General features: G+C 34.6%; 3 protein-coding genes and 1 non-coding gene across 4 annotated transcripts in view; 2 read left to right on the plus strand and 2 right to left on the minus strand.

Moving 5' to 3' along the window:
• The first annotated feature begins 808 nt into the window (after positions 1-808).
• LOC115444472 (stress-associated endoplasmic reticulum protein 2) lies at positions 809-5,715 on the plus strand. The gene is made up of 3 exons (XM_030170242.2): positions 809-946; positions 2,585-2,695; positions 5,036-5,715. The coding sequence occupies exons 2-3, from the start codon at positions 2,609-2,611 to the stop codon at positions 5,141-5,143; spliced, it is 195 nt and encodes a 64-aa protein (XP_030026102.1). The 5' UTR covers positions 809-946; positions 2,585-2,608; the 3' UTR covers positions 5,144-5,715.
• Positions 5,716-6,705: 990 nt separating this feature from the next.
• Positions 6,706-21,671, minus strand: part of LOC115444470 — a 121,680-nt gene continuing 106,714 nt past the window's right edge. The window contains 3 exon segments of the mRNA XM_030170240.2: positions 6,706-9,037; positions 9,040-10,743; positions 11,102-11,324. Of these exon segments, the coding sequence (XP_030026100.2) occupies positions 8,580-9,037; positions 9,040-10,743; positions 11,102-11,324 (2,385 nt within the window). The 3' untranslated portion in view covers positions 6,706-8,579.
• LOC115444502 lies at positions 14,464-14,561 on the plus strand. Its single transcript, XR_003938736.1, has one exon. It is a non-coding gene; the product is annotated as a U6atac minor spliceosomal RNA (small nuclear RNA).
• Positions 14,876-15,734, minus strand: LOC115444471. Its single transcript, XM_030170241.2, has one exon. The coding sequence runs from the start codon at positions 15,609-15,611 to the stop codon at positions 15,018-15,020; it is 594 nt and encodes a 197-aa protein (XP_030026101.2). The 5' UTR covers positions 15,612-15,734; the 3' UTR covers positions 14,876-15,017.

Consider the following 21,671-nt stretch of genomic DNA (forward strand, 5'->3'; position numbering starts at 1 on the left):
TTGAATTAGATTCGATATGTCGATCTATACCTGTGAATCCGACCGTCGTTTTTGTAAAGGGATTTTCAGTGTTATAATTATTTTTCCCAAGGATTGAAACTGGAAGTGATCTTGCAGGCAATATACTATAACGTTTATAAGCTGGGTTCAATGCCAGACGCATTCCTACCAGTCTACCGACTATCCGTTTGATCTAGTTAATGTTGTTAAGTGGTTGCAAAAGTTTATGGAATAAGCTCTATTATGTTTGGGAAACCTGGAAATACACTTACTCGATATAATTTCTATGTTTAATTTAGATTCTATAATTGATCCCATGAAATTGTGACAATCTGGTGATTAGTCACTGCGACTCGAGTTTAACGGATAAGGTGAAATAATCTTTAAGTAAATTTGTAGTCACTACGCCATTCGTTTTTTTTACAAATTTATGTTTCGCTATCTTTTTCTAACAAATGTAAAAAAAAACTACGATGAATAGAGTAACCTCCTCCTTTTCCGAATCGGTTCAAATTGTTTTTATTGATCAATGATAGCCAATGCCATCTATTGATACATTATGACAGTTTGTTTATATAGCGCCATCTAGTATGTGTAACATACATAATTACTTATCGAGTATAAGTTGCTCTTGCTGATATATAGATGCCGCTATTACTAAATATATTATAACTTCAATTAAATTCTTATTTCTTTATCTTTATTATAAAAATTGTTTCAAATTTTACGTTCAATATTTTTTTTTATTAAATATTAAAACATAATTATAGTATTTAATAATTATATTTTACTGATAGCAACCCATAAACTGACGCGTGTCGCACCTCTGCGCAATACGAACGAGTACAAATGACGCGTTTGACACTTCTGTCACTTCACTTTTTACATACGTGTCAATAAAACTTGCGCGTTCCGCTATCGCGGCCTTTATTTTTAAGAATTAATTGTGAGTATACCCTATTTTTTATTTTATTTTACGTAAAAGTAAAGGAGAAAGTAATTGGTTAAAAATTATTTTGGTAAAACTGCGTGTAATAGGTAAGTATTACTTCAATATTCAACTCTCGTGTTTTATCCCATTTCTAGCTGTAATGTAACATAATTTGTAATCAAACGGTTGATTTAGCGTCTTAATTCACCATTGAAGTGTAAAATAAGTAATAAATTGCCTTAATTTTACGCTAAATGGCCCATACATAAACATGTAAAAGTTACAAGTTGTATGGAACTTTCTACATCGTTAGCAGCTGTGACATTACTTTTTGTTTTTATTTCACGGTACAGTAATTTTAAATACTTATTACGGAAATCAAAGTGAAATCCCGCGTCCTTGAGTTAAATGAACGTATTTTCTATAATTACGCCATTATCTAATGATTATCTATAACGGCGTGCAATTATCGTGATTTTTTTAGAACGCAGTAATAAATTATTTATTGGTTTTAATTAATAGATAGTAAATAAACTGATAATTGTTCCATATGTTTGAGAATTTTTCCAACTTTTCACAATAGTTTACAATTATAACAATAACAAAAGACCTCGCTATAAGTCAGTATGTTTTGTTTGTAAATGTGATGAGTTGGCACACTTCATTCATGATTGTTTAAGAAAATTTACAAATGCTGATTTGGCACTTGTTGCTTCATATAAATAACTGCTAAGTGACAAATTTCAAACTAAATTTGGATAGTGTTAATAAAATGCAGTGTTTTTATATTGGTTTTTATATGTTTCAAGTAATATACTACTAAAATTTGTGTAATCTTCATGAAATTCACTATATTGTTTGTAATTTGTCGCATATAATAACTTTATTTTTAAACAATGGCTGAATATTTGAAGTGTTCAAAGGTCCTCCACCTAGAACTCAAAACAAAATCTTTGAACCCTATAAGGTCAAAGTCTGAATCCAATCTGAAGCTTCATATCTTACTCAAGAACTGTTAAATATGTGGTTCTAATACTATGCAAATAACTTGAATTTTTTGGCATGTTCATCCTCATTGATCAGGTTTTGGAACAGGTTTTTGATATCACATTTTTATCATGCTTCATATTATGTTTGTTTTTGTACGTTTTTCTGCAAACTTTATCCGTAAAAGTACTTAAATACAAGAATGTTTTATGCTTTTTATATAGAAAAGTAAAGCCACTTATGTAATATATAATGGCTATGTGATACTGGCATAAGGTGCGATTCTCACCAGTTGTCTTAAACTAGTTAGAACGGGACATACATAAGTGTCATATTCATATCAAGCATAATAGAACTAGTAGCTTTTGCTTGCGTCTCCATCTGTATGGAAAAGTTTTCTATGGTAAAAATCCTACTTTATATTTTCCTGGGATAAAAGGACCCTATAGAACTTAGGAGTACTGTAGCTTCCAATTAGTGAAAAATAACTCAAAATAGGTGTAGTAGTTCTTGAGATTAGTATGTTGAAACTCTTGAGCTTATATAAGTATACATTCTATTACATGAAACAATTTCATAATGAAAACAAAACAATGAGGTGTTGTTGTTTATATCAAGTATGTTAATGGTATTTTCCTTATTAAATTATAATGTGTTTATTTACAGGACAAATATATATAATCAAGTAAAATGGCACCGAAACAGAGGATGCGTATCGCCAACGAGATTGCAAGCAAAAACATCACTATGAGGGGAAATGTGCCGAAATCCACCAAGGTAATTGAACATAGCTTTTGTTGTGCTACCATTTTTGCCCTGGTTTTGGTGTAAGTTAGGGCTTTCACTAATTGAAGTCCACAGGAATAACTTTATGTCATCACTTTAGATCATCTGATAGATCCAATTAATCTTCAAAATATTCTAGAAATAAAGGAAGACCGTGTTTGACCAGTGTGCTTTGTGCTCACATATTTATACCACAGGCTTCGATCAGGTATTGTTGATTGAAGACCAAGGGCTATACTTAAGTCTACCAAAGTTGCAAGTTGTATTCAGACCTGTTTCATACACAACAACCCATTTTCTTTCTTCTGTCCCCATACCATGGTTCTCTGGAAGACAAGACCCCGAATTGTACACTATGTTAATATTTTTTCCAAATGTCCATGAAAAAAAGATTTTTATTATGTTATCTTACTGCATATCAAATTTTTTTCTGGGACAATAATTTTGTTACATAATTATTGTTGAAAAATATAGAGAAAATTGCTTTTATACATTCTATTATATCCCATATTATTAAGTGGTGGCAAAAATAATGTAAAGTCTGTCACATATTTTTTTATCATACAATTACTTGAAGCTGATCTTTTGAAGTAATTTTATAATACATAAACAGCCTTATCATACCACCTGTGACACTGAACCGTTTATTTATCTATATATTTGTCTTGACGTCATCAATTTGAATTACGCCTTACACTGTGAATAACACGATTTCACAGTCATCTACGTCCAATAACTTGATTGATTTTTTAAACACATTCGTTTAAATAACTTGTGTTGATTTACATTGATTAACTTAGCGTCTGATAAGGTTTTAAAATCATTATTTTTTTTAAATTGTTTGTTGTGTGACTGATTGCTTGATAATAAACAGGAAAGAAAACCATTTCTCTTACTGTTGGTGATATTTGTTGGAAACATAGTTTTATACAATCTAATGCCCCAGCATATTTTTCGGCAAAACTTGTTCCTAAATTTATAAAATGTAAAGTTTTAGAAAAAGCACAGCGTTTGAAAAGTCAGTCAGATTTGATTCGGAATTTTGACGTAAACAGTAAGGCAATTTTTAACTAAATGTAGCTATGTGACAATCGGCACGTAAGACTCGGCTATACTGGTTTGCGGCTTGTGTTAAGTCCTATTGTGTCAATGACGGTACGTGGCATTTGCTTAGCTGTATGTTTACAACCTTTATTCGCCATAAATTTATCCTGCCACAGCCCAGATGTCTTAAATATATAATAATAATTTATTTTTATTTCATATAAAGGTTACAGATAGGATAGTGTTCTTGAAACTAGAGGTCACATATATAAGTTTAAATACAGCACAATCTAAAATCGATAGGTAATGACTAAATTAGATTCTAAGGGATCTGTACAATAGTCACAGTTATCGGCAATATATGCTGTAGTAAATGTAATTTAAATTAAAACCTAGGGCCGTAACTAGCTTTTTCTATGCCCAGTGCAAACTTCGCCCATAATAATATAATAATATCAGCCCTGTATTATATACTGTCCCACTGTTGGGCACGGGAAACTTCTACTACTGAGAGGGATTAGGTCTTAGCCCACCACACTGGCCTAGTGCGGATTGGTAGACTTCACACACCTTCGAATTTCCTATAGAGAATTCAGGTATGCAGGTTTCCTCACGATGTTTTCCTCACCGTTAAAGCAAGCGATAATTCGTAAACTTCACCCATGCATGACCCAAAACTTGGTCATGGTCTTTTCTTCGCCTCTTCAGGGTTAGCGCCCTGTCTCTAGACACCGTTAGCATCTCTCTAGTTACGGTATTGGTAAAACCCTTATAAGACACTGCATCTGCTGACGTCGTTTTACTTAAGGCGATACCTCAAGGTCCATTTTCATACATTTTGTTTCGCCTTTAATCTGGGTAACTAAACAAGTATTGGCAAGTAAAGAATTTAAATTCACGTCTAGTTAGTGATTAGTTCTCGCAGTTGAAAGAAAAATGTAAAAATAATTAATAATCATGGATATTTCTGCCTTTAAAATTTCGTCATATTAAATTTTGGTAAAATAATCGTAAATGATTTATTTATTTGGACACCCAACAAAACCTACACCATACAAAGTTATTTGTTACATTTCAGTAAATAATTGCTGCAGTGCTGTTACAGCATGAACATATTATTACATAACAATAAACAACTGGCTGCACCATAAGTGCAGTATAATCTATATATAAGACTGAATATAAAACTAGATTTAGGTTTCAACAAGCGAGTTCAATATTTTCTTTTTGAAGGTAAGAAGCGAGTCATTGATATGTCAATAATATTCTTCTACAATTTATTTGCAGGAAAAGGACGACCAATACCCCGTCGCGCCGTGGTTGCTGGCTCTCTTCATTTTCGTCGTATGCGGCTCCGCCATATTCCAAATAATCCAATCAATACGTCTCGCCTAAGACCCTCTGTGATTCCCGACTGATAATTTAGTACCTACCCACAGTGCAATCGTTGTGGCTTGATTTGTTTCTCTTTCACACGTACAGCGTTAGAGCGGGACGGATATATGCTAAAAAATCTAACCAACACGCCCGCATCTGTGTTTAGAAAATGTATATTTTGTAGATACCGGTTTTAAGAACGTTCAAGCCACAAAATCCATAGGGAAATTAAGAAAAATGTAACTAGGAATTTACCATAGACAGTGGGAATTCTTAATACAACGCGACCCTGACGTTTTTGTGTTCAGTATAAGGTATAATCTCATCGTGTTGAATATTCTTGTATATTGTAAAAATTAATGAAAAATATATAAATATATTATAAGCATTTAGCCGATGTAATTTGAATGTATCCATTTCCACCATTGAGTTGACGCACAAACTGTTGGGAGTTCGATTTTCGAGATTTTATTTGTAATTGTAATGATTTTGTTGTGAAATCATTTATGTTAGCGTCACTAAAATTATCGGTATATTTTAATTTTAAATGTAATTTATTTGATTAAATACAATATATTTGTCATATGAAATTGATTTATTTATTTGACCCTTTTCCCCTCCTGGTAATAAATAATGGTTCGAAGGACCAAAAATGTATATCTTTTGATTGTCAAACACCTATATTTTTCAATATCTTAATTGAGTTGTTATGATAATCAGGGAGTATATAAAAAAAGAAAAGCTAATACCCAAGCTAACGTATCCTTAGTAATGCACTTTACATTATTAAACTTTCTGTTAATACTGTAAATATTGATATGCTGTGACGACTATTTCAAAGTGCAAAACTAGTTCTCACGTTATCAAAAAAATTAGAATTTAATATCCAATGTTCCTGCTACGAGTTTTCTCCCTACAATCGCATTAACTGGCTTTACGGAATACACTGCCATCTAGTGGTGTAAATAACTTGATGTTTTTTCCCTAAAACTAAACATTGATAAGTCAATTCTTACACCAATATATCTCGCAAGAACTTATAGATTCGTTTAAGTTGACGCCAATATTTCAATTATTCTATACTCATGCCTCTCACTTCAAATCCTAAAAGCTTTATTGGTGCTAGGTCTCATATGTTAAAGTCCGCCTGGGTAGGTACTACCGCAATGTCTATTTCTGCCGCCAAGTAATGTGTATCTCTGTTATCTTCCGGTTTGAAGAACATTGTACCAGTGCAACTGGACATAATAAGACTTAACATCTCATGTCTCAGGCTGATAAGCACAGTGGAATACCAAACAATACTTTGTAATTAAGATTTTGGATGATGGTTGTTTTGTTTATGGGCGGTCAAATCGCTTACCATCAGAGTAACGGCAAGCTCGTCTCGTCATTCAAAGCAATAAAAAAATCATAAAAATGAATAATTTACATAGCAAAAATCACTTGCAGGAGTCGACTGCAAATTTTCTTCCTCACCCAAGCCTCGCGTAAATAATGCAATTGAAGCTCAATTATACAGCAAACTTGTATAATGGTTTGGGTCTTAAACAATAAGTAACTACGAAATAAAAGTCATATTTAATAATTTCGTATATTTCGATCAATTATTACACATTTTTCGATACTTCAGACTTAGAATCGAATTTCGTTTATACATTATATCTATATGGTACAAATATACATAGTGTCATGTGATATGTGTTGCACTCTTACACTAAGTACGTTTATGAGCACCTACTTTAGCACCAATTGTTCGTTCTAATCGTCCATACATTGGATCTGGCATGGCGTATACGAAGGCAGTGTAATTTTATAAGTATTTAATCATTTAATTTTTCTACACAATTATGTACGGCTATGATTGAAGAAGTCTGTTCAATACCTATTTCTTAAGTTTTATGTATGGTTTAATTTATATTATATTGTCTTTAGGCAGCAGAAATTAGTCTTATAATATAAAATATTTGAAACATGGTGAGGTTTATTGATTTAAGTTTCTGGCACAAAATTGTTGAATGTACTTTGAACTGCACCTCGTGTAAAGTAATAGTAGTTCGTAGTCCAATAAATACCTAACCAAGTCATAATGTTAAGAAATAATAAGCTCGTAATATTGAAACTGAAAAATCAATTTGTTATGCTTTAAAACAATAAAGCATTTTACTTTTATTATTACACTGCCATCTATTAACAAAACCACGAAACTATACCAATGACTGGATGTTTGAGGTGCTGAATTAATTTTTAAGTTTATACATAGCAGTACACTTTGTGCACACAATAGGTACAATAAATTGAGATAAAATACTGATAAGAATATGTCCTTATTTCTATTTTGAAATAATATGTGAGGAAATGTACCTATGTTTTATTTTTCCTGTGACCAATTTAAAAAGCGGAGAAGTCTTGTCTATTAGTTTTTTTTTTTTTTTTTTGTAAACGATTATTACTCTTTCCTCAACTATTGTATCAGGTAATCGAAATTACATAATATATTAATATTTTTTTATGTTTGCCTTTACCATGATTTTTTTAATCAGTATTCTGACTTGTCCGCTTTTTGTATCAGCTCTTCACATAAAATATTATAAGTAAAATAGAAGGTGGTTGTATTATAATTAAAACTAGAATTTATTATTCCCTATGACTGATTTGATTCGATTTGTCATGATATTTAACAGCTCAGTTCCTTATCACCTACAGAAAAAGGTTCCATATTGCGTGATATACCAATCTATATATAAAAAACATTCCTATCAAAACCCAAGGCATTATTTGAAAAAAAAAAAAAATGTATATCGTCGCTACAAGCGGATTGTTTTGTGAAACGCAATAATTTTTATGAAACGCAATATTTTTTTTTGACGTTTGTAATATTTGAGTTATAATATCACTAGATTCCTATAGCACTAATACACAAATGTTTATCTGTAGGTCAATACTCATACTTATCAGTCATTCCCTGGTTACTGAGAAGTTATTTACATAACTAAAGCTAAAATAAATCGTTTTTAAACGAAGAAAAATTCGATATAAAATACAAATACCTCAAGCAGATTCTGTAGGCTATATTTTTATTGGTACCTCAAAAATATGACTACAAACGCTATTTGCTACGTGACCGTGTTATACTAATTCGTGTTAATTAGACGAGCTGAAATTATCTTAATTATTTGCTTGGTCTATCACTTCCCATTAATGTCTATAAGGACTTTAACATTTTATGGCAATGTTGGTAATCTAACGTATCCGTTCTCGTTGTCTATCTAGATTTTCAATCTTTCAATTCATAACCTTCTTTATAATGTTTCCGATTGATAAAGACTCAATTTTCTACTTCACTACGTACTCTTAATATTACTGGACCAGCCATGTTTATTATTGGTAAGTAAGCACTTACTGACCGTCAAAGATTATTTCAGCTCGTGTCTATCCAATTTATAAAACTAACTTACTTTAAAGTGTCATAAATGGCCTCGTTGGGATATGTACCATTCAATTGTATACTGTTACTAAAACTCAAATTATCTTTACTTAACACATTCGTATCTATACTTTGATTCTCTTCGTTGGGGTATTCATTACCAGTTATCTCAAGTCTGATGGCATGAATTTTCTGATCAGAGTTTTTGTCCCTTTCCCAAGAGTCTATTATAGATACGTCATTCCTTTCTTCCTCAATATCACTGGAGCTAATACTGGAATTGTCCAGATCGAAATCTGTTGTTTTCTCTATAACAACAACTTCTATATGTCTGAACGGGTTTTCTTGATTCTCGATCATTTGCCTCGCACGTTCATCGTTCCGAATTATGACTTCCTTTTTAACATTGCAGATGACGGGATCATTGGCTAATACATCAATATTGTTATCGTAATCATCATCACTGACTTTATTGCCGTTAGAGTGCAGATTTCTGCATATATATTGTCGGACACGGTGTCAGATTCTACTGTTTCCTCTTCTAGATGCACTGCGTCAGCTACTTGGCCGTACGGGAGATCTTCAATGACAGGTAACTTACGCTTTTGTATTGATGATATAGATCTTCGAATTTTCACCCTGGTTTGAGGTTCTTCTTCCGAAATATCAACCGTTAATTCTTCATCTTCGGATTTGGGAGTAGGAGCTCTAGGCTTATCGATTTTCTTTCTAAAGTTGATTTTCTCGCCATCATTCGATCGCTCAGTTTTCGTTGGCATGCTGTTACTGTTGTTCTGCTCCTTCTTTTCCGCGGATTTCTTCGGATGAAGAAGATTAGAAGTAGATTTGCTAAGAACCCTTTTAGTCTTCACGTGAAATTCTGAGCAAAGCTTCTCCGTTATAAAAGAGTGTTGTTTGTAGTTAATTTCAAAGTCACTATCATTGTATAAAGATCCCACACCAAACATATTGATTTCCTCACAACTTTGTAACTGGTTATACGATTCAGATTTTACTATAGCCTTTTCTGGAATTAAATCTGGCTGTATTCTCTGTCGCCTTTCAAGATTCGATGAAGATTTTACGCCTGCCGATTTCTTAAGCATATTCTCGTCTAAAGATTTTAATTTTCGGCCTGAACTCGAGTCGCTTTCCATAGATCCGCAGTAGTTAATGTGATCGACACTAAGATTTTTCCTACCATGTTTCATATTTATGCCGCTATCATCTTCTGAGTTGTCGGGCATTCCAGTCTGAACTGATACGGATTTTGTTAACACTGGTTTCTTGTGGTTCGAACTACATTGACTAGTTCCCATATCAGATGAAGATGTGGTAAGGCTTTTGTAAGAATGACTCTTTTCAGCCGTGCCATCACTTTTTCGTGACGCGCCGAATCTATCTTCAATCAACTTCGCCATATCCTGGTATCGTTCAATCGAACTATGCTTCTCGGCTGACGGATCAAACGGGTCTTTAATATCAGTACCTTTTTCATTGCTTTCAATCGCTGTTATTTTCTCATCCGTTAACTTCTCCGTACTTTTCAATAGTTTCAAATTCTTAAACCATTTACTCTTCTTCTGCCCAGAGTCTTCTCTGAACACGTGCATTTTTTCATTAGAGAACGGTTCTTGCTCTACTTTGTCATCAGATTTCTCATCCTTATCATCATCACTATACACGTCATAATTCATATGCTCCAACTCGTTCTTACTTAAAAATATGATAGATCCTTCAGTTTCATCTGGGATATCTTTCAACACTTTCTCACTTTTCCCAAACAGTCTAGACGTGTCGATCTTCAAGCCTTGCAGCGTAAATTTCCGTTCCTTCTCAAACTTGACCGGTTCGTGGTCCTCCTTGATGATGTCCTCGGCGGTTTTCGCTTTGCCGACGACGGCGGAGCTTGCGTAGGAGATCTGCCTGATCCAGTTGTCAACGTTGAGTTGACAGAAGGTTAGAGCTTTCTGGAGGCGGGCGGAGAGGAACATGCGCTTCTCGCTCTCGAAGCCGAGCTGGGTGCGACGGACCCTGATATTCCCGTTGAGGGGCAGGAGCTGCAGCGCCTCCTTGGCGTGGTAGCGAGGGTCGACTTGCTTGCTCGGGCTTGACGGCATCGAGCCGTACTCCGGGAGGCTGCACATCACTAATACTGGTTCCGTTACCGCTGCCCGCAGCAGAAGGTCATCTAGAAGTTGAAAATATGGCATGTTAAATATTGCTGAGCACGTCTTTATAAAGTATGTACAAACAATTTTTTTTTGTTTTAAACTTAATAGTATCATCAAAACGCAATAGAATGTATTGAGCGTACAAAATTATATAAGGATAGGCTTATTATACAGGATCATCACGTGCATGTACATATTAAACATAGGTGTTTAAAAATCATAACCATTTTTCTAAGAATAATATGATGAATAACCATGTGATTATACTCAGCGAATTTCTAACTAGGTAATATCTAAGGATGGTCATAGTAATATGATTCGTATGGATGTTGTACTCAGCCTATTTCTAGCTAGGTATAAAAATTTATCCATTACCTCCAACATCATGCGCCATTTCGATAGGCACCGTGCCGGCGAGCAGCCGAACCCTCGTCGGCAGCCGCCAGAGGCTCAAGAGGTGCGGAAGCCGGTGAGCGCGGGCCCCGGCGTCTGGGGGCGGCACAGCAGGCGGCTCCCCTGCCTCCCATTCCGCCGGTGACAGCTCCTCCGGACACACCTCGTACAGCTCCCCCTTTGTATTTAGGGGGACGAACAGCTCCTGGAAACGGTTAAATATGTTTGAGTCCATGTTTAAGTGTGACAAGCGGCAGGCTGTAAATAAAATTAAACCGTAAATGTGTTCTTGTTTACAGAAGGGGAGGCAAACAGATGCAAACAGAATGATAATAAACACAATATTTTTTTGTTCATGCGTATATAATATCCAAGTTGGATTTTTGCAACTTATTTTTCAAGATACGCACATATATCTATAGAACTATTGAAATAGTGAATACAACATATCGACACTGTACAGTTAAAAATATTGCTGCAATTCTTAACTTAAGCGAATAATATTTTCTAACCAATCTTCGTAATTCAAATAGCCTCGAGATGGCCTACCAATTAAATTACACTAAAAAGCGAATCGTAACCCATGTCACTAATGTATAAAACATGGGCAAAAACAAACAAGTGGACATTCCAGTTTTATTATCGAACCATTCATTTTAACGCATTCGCCATCACGCAGGCGCGCCGCATGCCGACGCGGCGGCCATTGTGCGTTTCGCGCCATTATTTAATGTTAAATAACATACTATTAATATCTTTAGTGTTAAAGACCTTTTGTCATCTATATGGTGTATCTTGTGGTGTTAAATGTGAATTTATGTTGTTTTAGATATATTTTTTAACAGTTCTATATTGAATGAGAGCAACGTTACCGCAATATTTAATAAACAATCCCAATTGTTTTTCCGATCTATTGCAAAAATGGATCAATCAGACTTTTTTATGACATGCAAATGACTTTTTTCAATTGGTTTATTCTCAAAATGGGTTCGAAAATCAAGATTTTAATTGTTTATTGTAAAGAGCCGTTATTAAAAACAGCTAAAGGGTTACAAAATGTATACCTAAACAACAGTCTGTGTAAATAGTAATGATATGCCTATGTATATCGACCTCCAAGCAGTATCATGTAAGTTCTGCCTTCCGATATGAAGAATACCTTCACCCGAGAATCTGATTACTATACATTATGAGACTTGACATAATTTCTCAGTGTGGCAAACGAAGTCCAGCATGACGAGGTGCTTTGTAACCCAAAGTTCAAAGTAATCTTATTAATAATTGACAGTCGCGATGCTTGTTACCAAGCAAGTGAAGCTCGTGTTCATTTGCATACAAAATCTATTATAATAAAAATGCTCAAGCACTCTGAACATAATATCAATTTATATTAAAAAGATAATGATTTTTTTTAGTGCATACAACATGCACTTAGGGTTTATTTTCTATTGGGGAAAAGGCAACGCATGAACGCGCTGTTAAAATATTCCCCTTAAGTCTTGTAGACGAAGTATAATGCACAGTTTATATTTTATGAAATACAAACTTGATATTTACGAGCTTCCATGCATTCTATTACTACTACTGTTTGTACGTTTTGATTAAAATCAGAAGGCAGTAACCGTAAAAAAATATATTTAACAGGAAAAATCTTTACATTGCACTGGAAATAAATATTTTGGCATAAAAAGGGCGATATAGCAATGCATAAACACATTATTGCAAATCTATTTGAAGCTAAAATATCGTACAAGTATTCACTTGTAGTGGAGACCTGTAGCTTTTCGCATACTAATAATTTTTAGTGATGCTCACAACTCATAAACTCAATAATAGATGGCGCTGCACCATATCGCAATAATAATTATTGTAAAACAACCTATTCTACATTGCATAAAATACTTAGAACTAAGCTTAGCAATAACAAGACAGGTATCTGATGATGGATTAACAATAACACTTGCCAGACACAATCTAGAACTAGTTATCGTAAGCAAAAAGTGGGTTCCATCCAACAATGGTGCAATTTTACCTCCATCTAGATTTAGATACCGGTTTGTTACCTAATCGTTACCCGCATGCGAGCCGAGGGCGTCACTTATTGTCTCTTCGATGTGTAGTAAAGGCAAAGGAATCTTAAACATACAGCCTCAGTATCTTTTTTTATAGAATTAACACGGCTGTCTATGGAAACTAGCAAACCTCGAGGCATAAGTGCCTTGTCATAAGGTCGTTGTAACAAGGATGTGGTTCATTTCAATGCCTTGGAGCCAGGCGTCAATCGCTTCCGGCACAAATTATCTGCGAGGATGATCGCCCGTAAGTGGATTGTTATGAAAAACCGTCGCATCGTGAGATAACAATTTATTGTTTACATTAATGTTATTTATTGTTTTCATTAAATTTACGTTTATAGCGTAGTAACAGAGTTTATGTGCATAGGCATAAGCATTACCGTCTTAATTATAATTCATTTTTTACGCAGGTATTTCTAAGGAACCCTTATTCATTCAGCCTTTAAAAGGAGCTGCAGCCGACTTTCATTTTTAGTTTAATTTTTATGTTACTAATTATAATTTTGTTTATGTAATTTTATATTTGTATTTTAACGGTTTAATATTAAGTTAAAAATATAAAGTTAATTATGCAAATGGTTTAAACGCCTGTCTTATTGTTTTGTCATTCGTGTAGTGTACCGTCGTATTATTTATTGCATGTAATATATGTAATATATAAATATATGGTAACATTTAAACTTATTCCATAATTTATCGATGTACTGTTGAAGGTTGAAACATGAAAAGCTAAATATAAAATGCCGGCATAGAATAAATTGTCACCGATAAAAAAATATACGTCATGGTGCCACTAAGGGTAAAGATCGTAATTAAATAAAAAATAATCGTCGCTACTGATATTCATAATAATATTGCAAAAATATATTTAAGTAAGTAATAATAGATTTAAGTATTTTATAGTCTAATATAATAAAGAGAAAAATGATTTATAATTAGCAACAATTAAAACAACTTTTCATCCTATTGTTCATAGAATGAAAAAATAAACGAAAGGAAAACAAGTTGAAGTAGTCGGTAGTAATCGATAGATGGCGCTGTACACAAATTACATTTCTGAAAGACCTTTATTTAATTTAAAACTATTTTATTCATTAAATTATTTGTTTATTTTTAACCTTTAAAAGTGGAAATGTATTTGCGATAGTAAAATAATAAATTTTGATAATATTTTCAATAGAACTTAATGTTATAGTATTTTCTTCTGCATCGCGGTAGTAATATTTTTCTGTTACTTCGTATATAAGGGAAGCACACAACACGTTTATCGTGTCTATTGAAAAGGAGAGACGGTTAGCACTCCCCTTGACAAGGATGGAACACATGAACGGTTGTATGAGGCTAAACAAATACAACCCACATTTTTTTGAGCATTTAACTTTTAAAGTGAAAGTCATAATATTATGATAGTGCTAACATGGTTTTCTTTAGTTTGCCTTGACCATTCTATTACATTCCAAAATACTGTGAGGTATAACGGTTGGATTAATGTTACTAATGAACATCTGATTTTACGGTACATACTCTATTACCGCATGTAATTCTAATCAGTTACAAAAATAAAATATCAAATATGCTACATATAGAATATTAGGATTACTTACACATCTCTACCAACATATTTATCTGTATTTTTTTAATTTAAGTTTTTGTAATTTTATCACACATTTTTTATACATGATTTTAGTTTTATAGCAATATATTTTCCAACATAGTATGCCATGACATAGAAAACCTAGTCATAGTAGGTTAACCACAAATTAATTCGTGAATAAATCTGAAACAATTCTTAAAATAATCTCCAAAGCACCAGGCAAGCATAACTACACGGAGGCTTCCTCAACGATACTATATTTCTTATGGTATTCTTGGTCCTTTTTGGCAGCACCTAAGTAGTGCCATTTTTCCCCATACATCTCAGCATCTTTGCTCATCCTCCTATGATGTTTGGCAGACGCTGAAATTGACAGCCAAGTTATAACAGCATTTTTGCCATACTCTTCTAAATCCATCACACCGTGACTGGACACTACAGTGCCGTCGACTTTTGTCACCAAAATGTGTGGAATGCAGGTGATACCGTGCATAAATTTGAGCGTTAGTACCAGGGGATCATGAAGCTTTAGAGTAAACCAATTCGCTTGTTCGTCGTAACACGATCGCGCCTCCCTTTCGCACTCGTCCATCGGCACGTATATCACTTCGATCGGCATGTTTACATATTTAACATTCTCGTATATTCCGTAGAATTTCTCAATGATGCCATCCTTGTCTACTCCCTTGGCCGTGAAGAGGAGGGCGATAACGTCTGCGTTCTCCATAATCCAATTCCACGGGACAATTTCGTTTCTTTTGTTGTAGATTGTGGCTTCTGCGAGACAGTTGTAAGGTTGCCAGTACTCTTGTGGCGTAGTCATGTTGAAAGCTTTTAAACTTTAAGTTGTAATTCGCTTGTGTCTTAATTAAATAATGCGTTTTTTATTTGATTTCGACAATATCTTTTTATGTCAGTCATAATCTGACACGTAACTTTTTTTTGAGTTTGGAAACCTCTTTAAATTTGTTTATACCGAGTAAAATATTTTCATCATAATAATTTCATATTTAAGTATTTATTCTCGAAGTATACATTACAGTTTTACTTATAAATATTTCGCAAAGCTATGCTTAGTTAAAACACAAATTAACTCGATCAGCTGTAAGTCAAAACCCGCCATCTTGCCTCTTAATAAGGTTTCAACTAGGAAACAGGCGATGTTTTTAATAGCTATTTAAGCAATTCTTAACCACCTCTTAACGCTAAAACAAATTTATAAGTATGTATATTTTAACACTTCATTAAGTAGTAGCTCCTGAAATTGTATTTATAGGGCAAATACTGATTCAAATAAACTCTAGGTAGAGCGCCAAAGCATACAACGTAGTTAATCTAGTAGATATAGATATGTAATATGTAGCTTTGTGAAATAATTTCTACAATCTATATTGTTAAAAAACAAACTCACGAGCTCTATATTTAAGCAAATAAAGTTATTATGTTCGACATTTTTTTATACCTCACAATGACCGTACACTTTTAACTTCCTTTTTCTCTATATTTACGTCATTCTATTGGTATTTTTTTATCCGTGCACGGAAGTGTGACCCCGATGCATCTGATTGTAAGTGGAGTGGGGTCCAGTAGAATGTCGACTGACGAGAGATGATTACCCCTTGACAGTCGACACAATTATGCCGGCCTGTTGGAACCGGATATACACAGGCTGATCCCGGAACGCGACACACGTGAACCACTATGAGTTTTAACACTTTGCGTACGGTGATCGCTATCCAGGTGGATATAAAATATATCCTACCACTAATTTACGAATACATAGCTTATAATTATATAACAATATTAATATATTCATTAAAACATAATAAGTAGGTCAAACGGAATCAGCATAACCTTACGTGACATACTGAATGAACCAGTTAACAGAATGTCGAAGTTGAATGTACTTTTAATTTTATTCGCATTCTGATAGTTTAGTAATATTAATTCTAACATTATGAGGAAGTTTGTGAAGATGTTTATTCGAAGTATGCGCTGACACTGCTGAACGGATTTTGATGAAATTTGGCACACAAGAGACCATGTCCTTGATTATCAAACTTTCCCAGAAAGGCACACTATAATATTTTATTTTGTATGTGGGCACGCCAAAGATTGCCTGTACTTGATGGTAAGTGGAGTGGGATCCAAACAGTATTGACTGATAAGAGATGATTAACCCTCGCGAGTCGACACAATTATGCCGGCCTCTTTTATACTAACCGAACCAGATATACAGGGTGTTCATGAAACGCAACAACGTGTGTTACTATGGTGAATTTAACACCTTATGATGTCAATATTCGCACAGATACAAAATTTAGCATATCAACCTTTTTTCTCGAAATATTCCCAAGGAATTTTGTACCTAGGGGAACTGACCGATGATTCTTAATGTAACGTCATTAATGTAATAAATCCGTCATATAATCCCGGATACAATGCCGGCATTCCCCATGTCGTGACTGTCTGGGATTTGAAACGTGGCATTAACAACAAACTGCATAATTATTTATTTTTCTAAGGAATAACTTGTTCCGTGTCAAAGTCCCCCGGAATCCAGGATGGATTAAAAATCAGACCGTATACATCATCATCATCAGCCCTCTTTTACTGTACCACTGCTGGGCACGGGCCTCCTCTACTACTGAGAGGAATTAGGCCTTAGTCCATCACGCTGGCCTAGAGCGGATTGGTAGACTTCACACACCCTTAAAATTCCTATAGACAATTTCTCAGGTATGCAGGTTTCCTCACGATGTTTTCCTTCACCGTTAAAGCGATCGATAGTTCACAAAGAATACACACATATTTTTTTTAGAAAACTCAGAGATGTGTGCCCATGGATTTGAACCTGCGGACATTCGTCACGGCAGTACGTTCCACACCCAACTAGGCTATCGCCGCTTTTTAGACGGTGTAAGGCATGTAATTTGCCATAAATGTTCTCAATCTTAATCTCCAACGCGATCCCGAGAATGAACCAATCAGTAAATCATTTGTATGCATGTCAAAAAATAATCGTTCTGATTGGCTCGTTTTTACGATGGTTTTGATATGTTTGGGACTGTTAAGTTAAGACGATAGTTTGACATTTTTATCAAACCTTATGCTTTTTCATATAGACATTCTAAAACTAGCTTCTGGCCGTGGTTTCGGCTTGCGTAAAAAACAGTTTTTGGAATAGAAAGTAGCATAAAACATTCAAATAAACGAATGATAGGAAGGTTCAATGATTTCTTATGTTTACGTAATTGTTAATTAAAATTAAACTATTTTTTTCGGATTTTATCACAGTTTTTATATTTTAATTTTCTCCCGACGCGACGTTTCGTAAACAGGAAGATAGGAAGGTTCATACACAGTTGACATAAACAACTGTTAATTTACTATCTACATCTAATATAATTAAACTTCTGTTTGTCTAACCTTACAACAATGCAACAGATTGACTAAATAATACTTATAATACTTATCTACCCAAAAATCATTAATACTAATACTAATAATTCTTTGGTTAATTTTTGGATTGGTCTTATAACATGGGCTATTTTTTATATAAAAAATACACGGTCCAGCTGAAGTGTGCATAAGATATTGCTTGGGTTACCCAGCAATATCTAGCTAGTTCATCTTATGAACACTTGCAACATGTGCCGCCTTTTTATGTTCACTTGTGAAGTTTTATGTTCTGTTTTCCTTTGCCTGAGTGTAATAAAATTGTGACACCTCGCACTCTGTATTCACAACCATAAACAACAAAGTCGGCCGAAACAAAGAGTTGTCAACGCCAAAACAGACAAACAAAACAAATAATAACGTCTTTATTTGCATTAAAATGAAGTTCACAATCCCATGTGCACCATTTTGTGACAGCAAAAGCAAGATGGCGCTCCTCCTTTTTTGGATACCGTAAATTGAATTGTAAGTTATAATTAATAGAGTTTGTTTTTGTATGATTAATTGGATAAGTGAGTGATGATTTCGTGCGATGCATAAGGAACGCGACCCAACTCTGTCACTCATACGTGCCCATAATTTTCGAATACCAATAAGTGAAAATCAACTACACTAAAACCGACCTTATTTCTTTCTTTTAAGAATGCTTTTGTTTTACATTGTTAAGCAGGTGAGCACTGTTCCCACATTATTAACTGACCATTTAAGTCATTGAATCAGGGAGGTGACCTTTGTAAATTGAATTTAATGTTTCGTGATGCACGATTTGAATTTTTGTTTGTTTACAGGACATTAATAAGAGATGGCGCTACGTGAGAATACAATAAACTAGTTTCGAATTTTAGAATAAAATAAGGAAAAATAGAAACCTGAATAAAGATAAGCATAAATTCAATTTTTTAACCAACTTCAGGATTAACAGGACTGCTACTTTTTATCCCAATATTTGTGTCACCTGGGAATCGAAATTAGGATTTCTTGACTTATCGCCGTATGTCCAACTTCCCATGCATAAATCTAGTCCCAAAGCCCTTTTATACGTTGCTACTAAACCAAAGACAATTCTTTTATACAGTACGACAAATTGATCCCACTGCACCTGATGGTAAGTGGAGTGGACTCGTGGAGTCCAAAGAAAATATCGGCTGATGAGAGATGATTACCCCTCGGCAGTCGACACAATTATGCCGTCCTGCTTAAACCGAATATGCATAGATCCCGGAACGCGACACACATGGGCCACTATGGCAAGTTTTAACAAATTGTGTACGGTGGCCGCTATGCGGACGGCTTAAAATTAGGTTTTAACGAAAATCGAACCCAGAATCACATAGAATCTGGCCAACAAATCGCGGCACAGAAAGTATGGCGACAAATTAAAAAATATATACCTTATAACCGCGGGTAAACATCAAGTGACTAATGTTTTTATTTAAGATCGTTAAAATAAACAATATTTTTTTATAAAAATACAACTATAAGATAAACTCATCTTTTTAATTTTCAAGGGGTTACAAAGCGTAGATTTTTTTTTAATTTGCCGCTATATTTCAGTAACACGACTCGATGGCCAGACTCTAGCTGTTAGTCGCTGGACCTATGTCGATATTCCCGTGGGAAGACAAAAGATGGTTTAACCAGAACGCTGCAACATGCTCGGCTATGAAAATTAGCTGCCGTCGCGCATGCCCGCGCATTTGAATCTGCTTTAAGCAATCTATTGGTTAATCCATAGTTATTAATCTATTTGGATTTGTTTATAAAACATAGCATATGTTCGCTTCGACCACGTGAAAGAGTTTTCCGAAATAAAAGTGCTATATATTTTCACAAAATTGAGGATAGCTATGTCCTTCCCAGGGTCTCAAACTATCTCCGTACATTTCATAGAGATCCATTGGGTAGTTTTTGAGTTTATCAGGTTCGGATAGGCAGGGCGGTGGGGGACTTTGTTTTATATAGAAATAGAGTATAGCTAAGTCCTTCCTAAAGTAACTATCTCCATACCAAATTTCATAGAGATCCATTGGGTAGTTTTTGGGTTTATCGTGTTGTTGTTTTTAGAACTTTTTAAGGGAAATAATTCCGCCGCCGTACGGTGAAAGAAAACATCGTGAGGAAACCTGCACATCTGAGAACTTCTCTATAGGAATTTCGAAGGTGTGTGAAGTCTACAAATCCGCACTAGGCCAGCTTGGTGGACTAAGGTCTAATCCCTCTCAGTGGTAGAGGAGGCCCGTGCTCAGCAGTGGGCAAGTATATAATACAGGGCTGATATTATTATTATTAATTCCGCCATACATAATTGTTACATAACTTTAACCGTTTACGCAAAGTACGCAAGGGAAGCTCACAAAATGGATCAATTCCCCGTGACCATAAAGGTTGAAGTCTTCGAAACGTCCAAAGAAAATTATAATATAAAACCGTTATAAACTCCGAAAGATTTATTTCAATATACAGGGTCATTTTGACATTGCGTTGCTAAATGAAACCACATACTCGTTTTCACCTTTGCTGACATTGTGCCAAAAATTATCCATTAATAACTAATATTTTCACCAAAAATCCTGGTTTTAGTTTTGTGATTTTTTGATCATTTTATAGATTAATGCGAATATGGCGTGTGTGTGAGTGTATTTCTGACTGAAAGTATGATGTTGCCGCTGCGACGTGTTCTCCTAGAGTAGTAGTAGTGGCTTTCAGGGGCGTCAAATTAAAATTACTTTTTATTAATATTTATTTTGTTCGAAACTTAAACTCTTTTATTTTACATCCATGGCTCAAGTAACTTATTGTAAAGTGTTATTCCCAAGTAGATAAGTATGTGGTTTCATTTAGTAACGCGATGTCAAAATGACCCTGTATAATTGCTGTTTTTTGAAGTGTTTTCCCATATATGGCACAAACATTGGCTAATCATGCAAACATTTGTCCCACTACAAACGTCTTCGCAGCATGAGAAATTACATTATGATTGGACGCCATTATGGTGTTTGATGACAAAAGAAAGTTTATAATAGCATATGATTTACAAAAATTGTTTACGAAAGTATTTTGCTTGTGAGATTTGTGCCGGACTGGAGAACAAATCATCACGCCTTTTTAAAGGGTAGGTAGACGTATACCAATATTTCGAGAGCCATGAATAAATCTCTCCTAGCTGAATTTCGGCCACGGCATCCAATCTGAACGGAGATCAGCCAAGTACGCAGGAGATATAGTGCACAAGAGTATGTGCAATACACAGGTACACTCTCTGTTCCTTCACTCTCACAGTCCGGTGCTACGGCTATGCGACATGAACAGAGAGATCAGGCGCAGTACTAACGGCTTTACGTACTCACCGAAGCACGGTGGTATCAAACTGCCAACTTCCTGACTTCGAGCTACGACTAAATTTTTCAGATGGAAAAACCCAGTC

The sequence above is a fragment of the Manduca sexta genome, chromosome 4 (assembly GCF_014839805.1).
Source record: "Manduca sexta isolate Smith_Timp_Sample1 chromosome 4, JHU_Msex_v1.0, whole genome shotgun sequence".
Taxonomy (NCBI): domain Eukaryota; kingdom Metazoa; phylum Arthropoda; class Insecta; order Lepidoptera; family Sphingidae; genus Manduca; species Manduca sexta.

What these genes read in the sequence shown, in the direction of transcription:
- LOC115444471 (XM_030170241.2), bottom strand. Translation starts at nt 15,611, where the DNA reads ATGACTACGCCACAAGAGTACTGGCAACCTTACAACTGTCTCGCAGAA.
- LOC115444472 (XM_030170242.2), top strand. Translation starts at nt 2,609, where the DNA reads ATGGCACCGAAACAGAGGATGCGTATCGCCAACGAGATTGCAAGCAAA. An exon ending in ATGTGCCGAAATCCACCAAG is followed by an intron (nt 2,696 to 5,035) that starts GTAATTGAACAT and finishes ATTTATTTGCAG; the next exon opens with GAAAAGGACGACCAATACCC.